General features: G+C 52.0%; 1 protein-coding gene across 1 annotated transcript; it reads left to right on the top strand.

The window, feature by feature from the left end:
• The first annotated feature begins 4,923 nt into the window (after positions 1–4,923).
• Positions 4,924–11,689, top strand: NRIP2 (nuclear receptor interacting protein 2). Its single transcript, XM_036252965.1, has 6 exons — positions 4,924–5,118; positions 8,377–8,529; positions 10,014–10,096; positions 10,878–10,999; positions 11,249–11,301; positions 11,597–11,689. Exons 1-6 carry the CDS (start codon positions 4,927–4,929, stop codon positions 11,687–11,689), a joined length of 696 nt encoding a protein of 231 aa, XP_036108858.1. The 5' UTR covers positions 4,924–4,926.
• The last annotated feature ends 1,599 nt before the right edge of the window (positions 11,690–13,288 follow it).

The following is a 13,288-nucleotide window of genomic DNA, read 5'->3' on the forward strand; positions in this document are numbered from 1 at the left end:
CCATCCTGGGGCAAACAGGTAGCTCTGTTCTCCCCGTACCCCACCTGTCTGTCCTGCTGTCTGTTCTGCTGGTCACAGGAGCCAGGCTGGACAGAGGGGATGGAGAGGATGAAATCTGCCCCCGCCTGGAGTGCAGTGTGAGACATAAGCACTGTCCAGGCCTCGCCTCTCTCTCTCTTTTTTATATTTATCCTCACCCGAGGACATTTTTCCATTTTTGTTCAGATAGAGTGGGAGGGAGAGAGAGGAAGAGAGAGAGAGAGAAACATTGACGTGAAAGGGACACATCGAGTGGCTGCCTCCTGCACAACCCAACCCGGGCCAGGGACAAACTGCAACCAAGGTACGTGCCCTTAGCGGAACCGAACCCAGGTCTCTCTGGACCGCGGGCCGACGCTCTAACCGCTGAGCCAAAGCGGCCAGGGCGGCCTCGCCTCTCTTATCTGATCTGCACTGTTCCAAGTTCTCTGTCCACAACACCCCTTCTCCAGGTCCCTGCACGGTCCTCTTCCTCACCTTGTTCTCATCCCTGCACAAGGTCATCTGCTCTGAAAGAGCCACCCCCAGCCCCCACCCCATCACTCTCCTTCCTCTCACCCAGCTTTACTTTCTTCAGCAGTTACCACTGCCTGACATTGAGTGTAGTGTTCCCTGCTGCCTCGTCAGAATGTGAACCCCATGAGGGCAGGCAGCGACTTTGGTTCACCACCACACCGCGTCTAGCTCCGTGTCTGCCACACAGCAGGTGCTCCATAAATATTTCCCAACCGAATGCATTCTGAAAGGAAAACTTGCTATAATTCAGAGGGGAACCAACATGGTGAGGGAGCCAGAGAGCACGCTTCCATTTTTCCTCATAAAATTTCTGCATCTTAGATCCATTTAGTTTTATGTGAACGACAAGATAAAATAAATGAGAGAAATTATAGCTATTTCCACAAGCATCTTGGCAAGGAAAACCTCCGTTTCTTCTATCCTTTACAACCCAGAACGGCTTAGTCGTCCAGTGTTCCTGGAAGTGTTCTCCCTGTCTCATCATTGGAGTTCAATGGTCAAAACACGAGAGGAGGGAACCAAGGTGAATTATTGGTAAAGACACAGACAACCCAGCTGAGGTTACAACCTGCTGCAGAACAGTCCCTGCTACTCTCCACCATTCTACCAAAGGGATTTCTTTAGCCCCTGACAGAGAAGAGCTCGTGGTTTTGTATGGCCAGAACATTCCTATTCACCCTGCAAATCTGGGTAAAGAACACACAAAGGAAGAAATCAAGGAACACAAAACAGCAAAAGAGTCTCCTTACCCCCGAATCCCACCCTAAGATGGTGAGGTAGACAGTGAGTGAGGTAGTAGTAGATTGGACCGAAGAACTCAGGGTGACTCAGCTACATTCCAGAGACTGGCATTTCCCGAGCACAAGTGCTTCCTAGGGCCAGGCAACAAAGGCCTTACCAGACCGACTGGCCAGGGGAACTGATGTGCCCAGGCTCACGCCATCCAAATCCTAACTCCAAGGTCTTCATTTCACACCACAAATACATTTAGTCTTCCCCGGAGTGCTGTCTGCAGACCTAAGTGCACCTGAGTCCACAGACATCTGGTCCGTGTTATCGGGCTGGCCCAAGGCAGCTCTGCTAAGTGTCTAGAGCCCTCTCACTCTTGCTCATTGATAGCATCACTCCTCCAAACACTGAATCAATAAAGGATTCTTGAAAACGCTGAAGAATTTTCAAACCTAAGGAATAAAGTTGGAGGAGATAGCTTTCAGTACTGGCCCTGCCCGGAATCACAGGATGCAGGTCACTCACTGATACAGTTAACCCCACAGAAACAACCACTAGAAACCAGCGCAACATGTCCGTGGAGCCTCTTCGACCTCTTTCCCCGGCAAACGTGTGGTGGTGATGGACGTCGAGGCATGGGAAGGAGCTGAAATGTCCCGCTAAAACCGAGTCTAACTGAAGCCAGGATCTAGGGGGTCAGAGCTGGATACATGGAATCACACTGCAGTCTGGCTTTCATTCCATGGCTATCATTTGCATCGGTATTCTCCTTTTGGCATAATGGAAACTGAGCAAGACTTGGGAGACAGAACACAGGGTTTGACTCCTGTGGCTCTGCCATCTCATAATTGAATCTTGGGCAAGTTTTCTAAGTCTTGGTGCACTTGTTTCTTGGGGCTGTCATAACAAAGTACCACAAACTGGGTAGCTCACAGAAGAGAAATGTATTGTCTCACAGATGTAGAGGCTAGAAGTCCAAGATGTAGGTGTTGGCTGGGGTGGTTCTTCTGCGGGCTGTGAGGAAGGGTCTGTTCCATGCCTCGCTCCCAGTGGTTTGCTGGCCATCCTTGGCATTCCTTAGCTTGTAGACGCATCACCCCGTTCTCAGCCTTCATGCTCACGTGGTATTCCTCCCGTGTGTCTCTCTGTGTCCAAATCCTCCACCCCTTTTTTTGTTAATCCTCACCTGAGGATATTTTTTCCATTGATTTTTAGAGAGAGTGGAAAGAAGGGGCGGGGGCGAGGGGGGAGAGAGAGAAATCTCTGCACACACCCCGATCAGAGCCTGGGATCAAACTTGCAACCCAGGTACATGCCCTAGACCGGGAATCAAACCTGCAACCCTTTGGTGTGCAGACCAACACTCTAACCATTGAGCCACACCAGCCAGGGCCAAATTTCCCCTTAAAAATTTTTTTTTCTTTATTGATTTTAGAGAGAGAGGAAGGGAGAGGGAGAGAGAGATAGAAACATCGATGAGAGAGAATATTCATTGGCTGCCTCCTGTATGCCCCTGACTGGGGATCAGGCCCACAACCTGGGCATGTGCCCTGACTGGGAATCGAACCGGTGCATGGGTCGACAATCAACCACTGAGCCACACCAGCTGGGCCAAATTTCCCCTTTTAAGGACATAGTCATATTGGATTAGAGTCCACTGTGTATAAATACTTTGGAGGGCACTCTGGCATTATACACAAATAGGGAAGCAATTCCATTCCCAGGTATATACTCCAGAGAAGTGTTTATGCATGTCCCCAGGAGAGATGTGCAAAAAGTTCATAGCAGCATTGGCTGCAAAAATAAAAAGGAAAACCTTGCCCTGGCCAGTTTGGCTCAGCGGTTGAGCATCGGCCTGCGGACCAGAGAGTCCCAGGTTCAGTTCCCGCTAGGGGCATGTACCACAAAAAAAAAAAAAAAAAGGAAAACTTACATTTTCTAAATATAATATATTTATATAGAGGAATACTATACAGCAGTTAAAGTGAATGAACCAGAGCAATGCGTATTTCATGGATGAATCTCACTAATAAAATATTGAGCAAAAAAGGACAAGTTGCAGATGAATACAGGCGGTGAGTCAGGCAAAACTAAATGCTGTATTGCTCAGGATACATACACATGTATATGCATAAAGAGTATAAAGAGCCCAGCTGGCGTGGCTCAGTGGATTGAGATCATCCCCATGCACCAGGAGGTCGCTGGTTCGATTCCCGGTCAGAGCACATGTCTGAGTTTGGAGCTCAATCCCCAGTAGGGTGTGTGCAGGAAGCAACTGATCAATGTTGTTGTTTTTTTCCATCAATGTTTCTCTCTCTCTCTCCCGTCCTCTCTCTGAAATCAATAAAAACATATATATTTTTTAAAAGAGTATAAAGACATGTGTGGGGATGACAAACAAATTCAGGAGGGATGTTTTTCAGGGAGAAGGGAAGGTGTAAGCGGAGCTTCAGCTGTATTTGTAACAGTTTATTTACATTTATTTTTTTAAGTATGTTTTTATTGATTTTTTCAGAGAGAGAGGAAGGGAGAGGGAGAGACAGAAACATGGGCTACCTCCTGCACACCCCCTACTGGGGACTGAGCCTGCAAGCTGGGCATGTGACCTGGCTGGGGATTGAACGGTGACCTTTTGGTGCATGGGACGACGACGCTCAGCCACTAAGCCCCACCAGCCGGGCTGTAACAGTTTATTTTTTAAAGGAGTCCACAAGCAAAGGGGGTTGGCTCTTCTTCCTAACTTTCTGCATGTGCGAATTAGGCCATTTTTAAAAAGAGCCAGAACCGGAGGAGCCTTACATTTATCAGAGGGAGAAGCTGGGCCGAACTGTGAGGAGATTCAGAGTTGCTCTTGCCACCCTGGAACCCAGACCCCGGAGTAAATAAGCTAAAGACCCATCTGACAGGTGCCACATTGAAAGGCTGGGACCAGAAAGATCTCCTGTTGAGGGGGAGGGAAGGAGGGAAGGAAGGGAGGAGGGAAGGGCATTTTGATGCTGCCCCCTCTGGTTCTGACCTAGTTATTGGCCTACACCCCAACCCCTGGGCTGCAAAACCCCAGATGGAGGAGATGAGGGTAGGGAGGGGGAGGGGGGCTGCAGAGGGGACCAGCACTCACGCCCATGGGTACACATGCCTGGATGTCCCACTCACACCAAGTACATCTATGCAGGCTGCCACCCCCCTCCCCCCCATGACACACACTGCCTTTCAAACAACCTGGTGCGGGGCACCTGACAGTCCACAGCACTCTTACAGCTCCTCATGCACACACACACACACACACACACCCCTTCCACCGCCCCCCCCCCCCTTGGCCAGGACCCCAGAACCGAGGGCCCTGCAGAGCCCGCCAGCTGCCGGTGGACCGCCCGCCCTCTCCCCAGCGCTGGGATTTTCCAGCGGAGCCTCACTCCCTCTGCCGCGTTCTCTGGGAATTGGTGTCTGACGCGGCTGCTCCTGCACATTATTTATTTATTTCCTTTTCCTCGCTCCTGTCAGGAGACCCTCCTGTCAGGAGAGCTGCAGCGGGGACAGAGCCAGGCAGGAAGCTACAGGGACACAGGAGGCAGAGAGGACGGAGGGGAGGACCCCTCGGAAGCCCCCACCCATTCATCAAGCTCACCAAGCCTTGCAGGGGCCATGAGCACCAGGCAGGAGGCCAGAAGAGAGGGGGGAGACTCCAGCAGGAGGGGACAGGAGGCAGAGCTCTGGGACCGAGCCCACCTGAGCCAGCAGCGCCGGCTCAAACAGGCCACCCAGTTCCTGCACAAGGACTCCGCTGACCTGCTGCCCCTGGACAGCCTCAAGAGGCTGGGCACCTCCAAGGACTTGGTGAGAAAGCCCTCTCCCCTGCCCCAGAAGTCCTCTGGCCCCTTCTCTCCCCCTCCCCGCCCCATACCCTGAGGGTGGGGGTATGGACATTTAAGTGCGGACCCTAAGCCTTCAGATTGCCCTCCCTCACTGTGAGTGGGGGACACATAGTCCTGCCAACTTGAGGGGCTCCCTTTGATCATTCTCAGCTCTTCACTGGCGATATTCCCAGGACTTGGTGGCACTGAGGGACCCTATTCTCATTGCTCACCCCCCCAAATCCACTGCTTATCCCGGGTGAGCTCTGCTGTTTAGGAATGGAGGCTTTCGGGACACAGAAGCCCCTGGAGTGGTCATTAAAGCTGGGAGGGCCTGGAGGGTTGTCCAGTTTCGAGTTGTGATTTCCTTCCTGTCCCTAAACCAGTGTCCCTCATACCAGCTCTGGCCACTCATTTGCTTCCCCCTCGGAACGAAGCATTAAAGGCCTCCATCCTGGCCAAAGCATCCTGGCCTCCTCGAGTGTCCCCTCCCTCCCTCCAAGCCTCCCTCTAGGCCCCTTTGCGTCCATCTTCCTGCAGCAGCTTTGGCCTCCAGGGGGAACGGGGTGGGGGAGTAACCACGAGGAGGTGAGTGGGTTAGGGGCCACTGCATAGATGCACCCCTCGGACGCAGTGGTGAGGAGCATGGGCTTTGAAGCCATGTTGCTTGGGTTCAGATTCTGCTCTGCCATTTGGGCAGGTTACTTTATGTTTCCGTGCCTCAGTTTCTTTATCTATTAAATGAGGATAAAATTAATAGTATCTACCTCATAGGGTTGTTGCAAGAGTTAACATGAGCTAATACCCATCAGAACAGTGCCCGAGAGAAAGCAGTATCTAAATGCTGTTATTATTCATTCCTTCAGCTACTATTCCATTTCACCCGAGAGAGAGGGAGGCTTTTGTACACAGGTTTGGGAGCACCCTGTTCACTCTCCCATGTCCTCATCAGAGGATCTGAGAGGAGGGTGGGTACTCCTGCAACCTGAGGTACAAAGCCTTTTCTGGGGGCCTCCGGCCACTCCCGCAGCCCCTGCTACCTGGGAACCTGGAGGCAATCACAGCCCCTCACTGCCCTTCCGGCCCTAGCCCTACCTGTCCATACTCCTCCCAGCCAAATGTTGCTCCTTAACAGGCAACCCCCCTGCCCCATCCCAGCAGCCCCCCAAAAGGAAAAGTGATCAGACAGATTTCAACGGCGAGCACCTCCAGGGGCTGCTCCTCTGCAGGCAAAGCTGAGACTCGATGGAGCAGTGAGGCAGGTTCTTGGCTCCCAGAGGCCAGGGCCCTTCAGCCTCTACCCTTTGGGGACCGTCCTTCGCTGGTTTCCCTGGAGAGGGGCCATCCCCGTGGGAAAGGTGGGAGGGGAGCTGGGAGCTGCAGAGCTGCTCTTTCTGGCCAGTCCCAGAGCTCGCTGCCCTTTTCCCAGAGCTGGGTCTCCTGCTGGCAGCCTCAAGGGCCTCGTTAGGCCCTGGGTGGAAAAACAATCCCAGGTTCCCAGGGAGAGAGGGCAGGTGGAGAAGCACGTGCAGAGCCTGGAGGGAGGCCGTATTCTTCAGCAAGTGTATATTGAGTGACTGCTAATATGCAGAGTCAAGTCCTGGGATACAAAGATGAATGAGATAAAGACCTGATCCCTAGAGCTCTCCAGGTTAATGGAGGAGTGAAATTCACAACATCTGTGCAAAGCATGACAAAGCAGACTACTCCAGCCTTGTGTGTGGAGGGAAGAGCATAAGGAGGTCAGAGAGGGCTTCCTGGAGGAGGCACATCTGCACTAATTACCAGGTGCACATGGAAGCCCAGGCATCTATCTGAACAGTTAGTTCTTTTTTTTTTTTTTAATCCTCACCTGAGGACATTTTTCCATTTTTTGTACAGATAAGAGTGGGAGGGGGAGAGAGAGAGAGAGAGAGAGAAACATTGATGTGAAAGGGACACATCGAGTGGCTGCCACCCGCACGACCAACCAGGGCCGGGGACAAACTGCAACCGAAGTACGTGCCCCTAGCGGGAACCGAACCCGGGTCTCTCCGGACCGCAGGCCGACGCTCTAACCGCTGAGCCAAACCAGCCAGGGCAATAGTTAGTTCTTGAACAAAGTGTGTTGAGCTAGTCATCCAGCCTCAGGAACAGAGGAGGGCAGAGGCAAAGGCACGAAGGTGGGGAAACAGCCGGGTGCAAGCAGTACCACGGGGGCAGAGCCGAGTGATGTGGGGTGGGATTAGCCGAGGCAGATTTGGGCAGTGACCCGGGCACCTGGGCTGTGGATCTCCTTATAAAGTTTGAGCTCTACCATGTCAGCAATGGGGGAGGAGGGGTGCTTTGATGGATGTTTAAAAAGAGAAGTAACATGGTTAGTTTTATTTGGGTGCTTCTCAGACTTTAATGTGCCCATGAATCATCTGGGCATCTTGTTAAAATGAAGCTTCTGATCCAGTAGCTTTTCTGCATTTCTAACAAGCTTCCGAATGTCGTCAGAGCTGCTGATCTGGGCACTTAGAGTAGCAAGGGCTTTAGATAAACCACTGGCTCCGAGCAGGTGTATCTGAGAGGTGACAGCACTGGATGAATGTGAAGGGGCACCCGGTGAAGCAGGACAGCAGCGGAGTCTGGGTTAGAGGCAGTGACAGAAAGCAGGGATGGACTATAAACACAGGAGGCAAAGCTGGCAGCGTTTAGGAAGTGACTGGACAGGGCGGGGGGTTACAGATGAAGGAGAGTCCAAGGATGACTCCCAGCACCCTAGTTTTGGAATTTAACTTTTTCCATTTTTGTTTTTGTCACTTTGACTTCTTTTCATCACATCCTCAACCCTAGGACCTGCAATTCACTGAAAGATGAGGTCAAAGGGGGGAAAATATCCAAAAAATTAAAAAAACAAAACCTGTTGCAGACTCGAGACAGAATTTCCTCCAAGCATAATACTAGTTCTGAAATATACCGTCAGCCAATATTAATCAGTGAAACCTAGATGGCTCTTCCCTTCCCATTTCTTCATCTCTGAACAATCTATTGGGGTCTCAGAAAAATGGCATGATTTGACACCGGGGTTCATTCTGCTATAATGATCTGGCTGTTGGGAGCCTCAGGTAAGCTCCTGCCCCTTTCTTACTCTTGTGAGACTCAGGATGGGGTGGGGTGAGGGACAGCATCCTGGGATATCTAAAGTGGGGGAACTGGGCGGCCTGGATACGTGGCTTTCGACCTCTCTCCCTTCATTGCTCTGTGATGGAGCTAGCAGCCACACAGCGTGATCCAGAGACGCCTGGTAGAGGGAAGCCAGAGTCGGAGCCAGGGGGAGTCTCCCTTGGTGCAGGTCCTGATTCATGGCCAGGAGAACAGGAGGAAGACCAGCACGCCAGAGATTCCAGCGCTTCTGGTCAGCTGCAAGGTGAGAGGCCTCCTGGGGCACTGGCTTTCATGGACAATCCTGCCTGTGACTGGCTCACTTCACCCACGCTCCTTTCTGCCCTGGGGGTGAGGGAAGGAGGGAGGGAGAAAGGGAACCTCTCCCCTAAGCCTGGACCAAAAAAAGGGATCCTGTATCTTCTTTGCTCTCTGCTGCAAACCATCTCCCCTCTGCAGTTCCGTCTGTCACCACCACGACTCTCTTTCCTTTATCAAAGTATAATCTTTCAATGTCAATATGCAAATGCTCTTCAGTGGGCTCTACATAATGAGTGGTGTGTGCAAGGATGGATAGTGCAACCCTCCTGGAAAAGCTCACATGACAGCCTCATCTCCGGAGCCATTTAACCACCTAACCAATACCGAACCTTCCTAATAAATGCCCAGCCTGTGTGGCTCAGTGGTGGAGCATCAATCTGTGCACCTAATAAATGCCTACTGCTCTTACACCACTGTCTCTGCTCAGCATTTCCTCTGCCTGCTTTGCAATTCTTTCATGTCCACATTCTACAATCTATTAAGCCTCAAATGTTACCTCCTCCTTGAAACCATTTTTTGTTTTCTTTAATCCTCACCTGAGGATATTTTTCCATTGATTTTCAGATAGTGGGAAGGAGGGAGAGAGAGAAACATCAGTGTGAGAGAGACACCCTGACTGGTTGCCTCCTGCATGACCCCAACCAGGGCCGGGGATCGAACTGCAACCAAGGTGTGAGCCCTTGACCAGAATCGAACCCGCAACTCTGGTCCGTGGACCATCACTCTAACCGCTGAGCCAAACCAGCCGGGGCTCCTCCTTGAAACCTTTTGATTTCCCCAGTAGGGAACAGCCTTTCCTCCTTCTCAACGTCTAGGGCACTTTACTTACAATCCTTTCATAGATCTTAAGACTTCCCACCATACAGCAGTTACATTTCACTTCCCCTAGACTCCAAAAGAACAGTATTCTCTGCTGCGTCTTCCAGCAATATCTTTGCATAGTAGGTGCTCAATAAATGTTTGGAACGAGAAAACTGCGTGTTTGTGATATACAAGTGTAACCCAAAATGTCTGTATGTCCACAAAAAAAATGAACATGTTTTCCTTCGCTTCCTGTGGTGATCGTTTTTTACCATATCCAAATTTTCTAGCAAGGTATCCCGATCTCCTCATCCCTCCTCTACTCCTAACTAGATTTTTCTAACCTGGTGGCCCTCAGCCTCCCAGAATTCCTAGAAAAACAGCCATCCCTTTCTGGTCAAATCGTTCCCAAAGGGATGGACTCGCCATGACGAGCAGCTCACTGCCGTGTTTGATCTATCTGAGCCAGTTTTGCTTCAGTTGTATAAATCCCACGAGAACCACTTTAAAAGCTTCGGTCCATCCCCTTCGCTCATTTCTGAAAGGGAGTCATCCAAGGCTGGGAAGGTGAGAGGCCCAGTCCATTCTCCTGGGACTCACCGAATCCCCCCCAACCCTCTCTCTCAGTGCCGGGGCCAGGTGCTCAGGGTGGCTGTGGACACAGGCACCCACTACAACCAGATCTCCACCGGATGCCTCGCCCGCCTGGGGTAAGAGCATGGCCCAAAGTAGTGGAGGGGGAGGGGCTTCGTTTGGGAGCAATATTCTGAGATAGGAGTGCATGTACTCTGTAAATACTACCAACCACTTAATTGTACACTTTTTCTTGGTTAATCCTCATGTGAAGATATTTTCCCATTTTTTAAAAAATATGTTTTTATTGATTTTAAAGAGAGAGGAAGGGAGAGGGAGAGAGAAAAACATTGACAGAGAAACAAGGATTGGCTGCCTCCTGCACGCCCCCTGCTGGGGATCAAGCTCACAACCTGGGCATGGGCCCTGACTGGAAATCCAACCAGTGACCTCTTGGTGCATGGAACGCTCAATCCACTGAGCCACTGGCCAGATTCCGCTGATTTTTAGAAAGTGGAAGGGAGGGAGAAGGGAAGAGAGAGAGAGAGAAACATCGATGTGAGAGACATATTGATAGGTTGTCTCCTGCAAGACCCTGACCGGGGCTGGGGATTGAACCTGCAATCCAGGTACTGTGTGCCCTTAACAGGGAATTGAACGCACAACCCTCTGGTGCATGGGCCAATGCTCTAACCACTGGACAACACCGGCCAGGGATTAAATGTACACTTCTAAAGGGTGACTCATGATATATAAACTATCTATTTGATGGGGACTCTGGCAGAGAAGACAGGGATTTAGACTTTATGTGGGGCCAGGGATTAGGTGAGAACCCAAAGTGTGGTGGGAGGGGCATTAGCTGACTAAAAGGATGAGAGTGGGGGCTGTGGGGGCAATAACCTTGCTTCCCAACCACAGGTTAGGGAAGAGGGTCCCAAAAGCCTCAGGTGGGGACCTGGCACCTGGACCCCCAAGCCAGGTGGAGCAGCTGGAGCTACAGCTAGGCCAGGAGACGGTGGCATGCTCGGCCCAGGTGGTGGGTAAGTCCTCACTTCAACAGCCTGCTTCTCACCTCTTCCACCTTTCTCCTGGGTGGGGCGAAGGCGGAGACTTTCCGCCCTGCCAGCACCAGACAGGGTGTCCTCAAAGATGCTCTGACTATCTCCAATACCTGTGCCGAGATTCTCAGACCTGGGGGTGGGGTGGGCAGAGAGGGGTACGTGCTGACAGCAGGGCAGCAGTGACCACCAGGGAGCCTCCAAAATCTTGTTTTCATGTGGTCCTTGCAGATGTCGAGAGTCCTGAATTCTGTCTGGGGCTGCAGACTCTGCTTTCTCTCAAGGTAAGGAGGATGCTGGCGCTTTGGGGCCTGAGGGAGGGCTGGGAGAGGCAGGAGGCACAGGTGTGGAAGCCTGGGTCGTTCCGAGGAGAAAGATGTGATATCTTTCCGCAGCTTTGCTTCCTGTTTCCCGATCTGTCCACAAGTGAAAAACGTGGAGAACCGGGTCCCTTGCTGACAGGGGTCTGGGTGACCGGAAACAGGGGCAAGCAAGGCGCAGGGGGAAGCTGTGGGAGGGGGTGGCTGGGAGAGCGGTCACCTGCGGTGGGGATCTCACAAGTCTCCCCACACCCCACAGTGCTGTATCGACCTGGAACACCGCATGCTTCGGCTGCAAGCCCCCTTCCCAGAGCTGCCCTTCCTGCCTTTGCACCAAGAGCCTGGCCAGTGACTGCCATTCCAGCTAGTCCCCAGGGGAAGTGCTGTGACTTAAGGGAAGAGCCATGTGGGGCATGGGGACATCACTACAGCCAGGTAGCTGGGGACTACTTTGTGCCTTCTGTCACCACCCTCACCCTCCTGTTCCATGTCCCTGTTGGCCACATCCTTCTCTGCTCCTTGGCGACTTCCCTATCCTCCAGGACTTTTTCTAGAGAGGGCCCAGGATGTCAGGGCTCTGGCTGCCCTGCTCCCTCTCATTCCCCTCCAGAGAAGGGCAAAGCCAAATCAGGGCAGCAGAAAATGACACAAACAAAAGGGTTCCCGGCTGGGCCCCGGGCATGGTAGAAATTGGCCTCTACCTGTCCCCCAGTGCCACCCCAAAATCCCTCGACTGCCTTTACTCCCATTCTCTCACCTCACCTTCTGGGCTCATTATCTTTCCTAAGTAGATGCCACCCCTCACCAACCGGGCCCCCAGCCCTGCTGGTGCCCTCCTTCCTGATTCTGCACACCTCTGCTCGGTGGCGTGGGGGGGTGAAACACTGACCAGAATGATTTCCTACAACAGGACAGTGGCTTGGCACAGGAATGCCAGCTCACACGGCTGGAGCTCTGTTCGTTACCTTTTCTGGGCTTGCGAACACCGGAAGCCAGTTATTATTTGGTTATCTGCGAAACCTTGGATATACCTCCGACATTTGTTCCAGATATTTGTCCTTCCCCACTTGCTTTTTCATCCACTGGGCCCCTGAACTTCGGTGTGTGTGCCAGAGCCCTGTAGGGAGCTGCCCCCAAGGTGGACACGATGGCGGGGCTGTCAGCACTCAGACTTCACCTACCCGGTATTCCTTCTTACTTCCAGAACTCCCCCACCTCACCAGGGGCTTCCTACCCCTCACCTGTGGCTTCCTGAGCTGGGGCTTGCCCTGTTTTGGAGTCAGTGGCTTTCTATCCCCTGCCAGGCTCTAAGCCAAAGCAGAGACAAGGAGGCTCTTCTGACTTCACTGTGAAGACAGGAACCCAAACCTTAAGAAGCCAGACCTGAGTGTCTTTCTGGCTGGTTTCAGTCTCTCAAATCATGAATGAGGGGAAGAGGAAGAGCGTGGTAACTAACGTAAACTAGGGAACTAGACCTGGGGGCTGGAAACAAAGTCATGGGTGGGGTAGACTAGAGAAGAACCAGGATGCAAGGAGCTGCCCTGTGACACTTGGCCTTACCTTTCATGTGTGGCAGTACCCTGGTCCCTCACGGCCCTGCTCCATGACCTCCTCTTTCCTGGTGTCAACCTGTTCTTTTCCCTCCTGCCTCCTGCTGCTTCTGTAATTGCAGACCGTAGACCCCAGGCCCTACAAGGGGACCATCAGCCGCTTCTCCATTTGAATAAACACCTGTTTCTCTATGGTACTGTCCTTCTTTGGTCTTCCGCCATGCCTGTCAGAGGCTGAATGATAACTCTGCCCTCATTCCCTTCCAAGAAGGAAATGTGAATGTGGACCCTTCCCCAGATGGGACCATCTGGCTGGAGTCAGTACGATCGAGAGCAATAGCTTTCTAACTCCTTTGAACGTGATTCAAAGCAGAAAGTACATTTTCTATTACACTCAGTAT

Source organism: Molossus molossus, unplaced genomic scaffold, assembly GCF_014108415.1.
Source record: "Molossus molossus isolate mMolMol1 unplaced genomic scaffold, mMolMol1.p scaffold_m16_p_10, whole genome shotgun sequence".
In the NCBI taxonomy this organism is placed as follows: domain Eukaryota; kingdom Metazoa; phylum Chordata; class Mammalia; order Chiroptera; family Molossidae; genus Molossus; species Molossus molossus.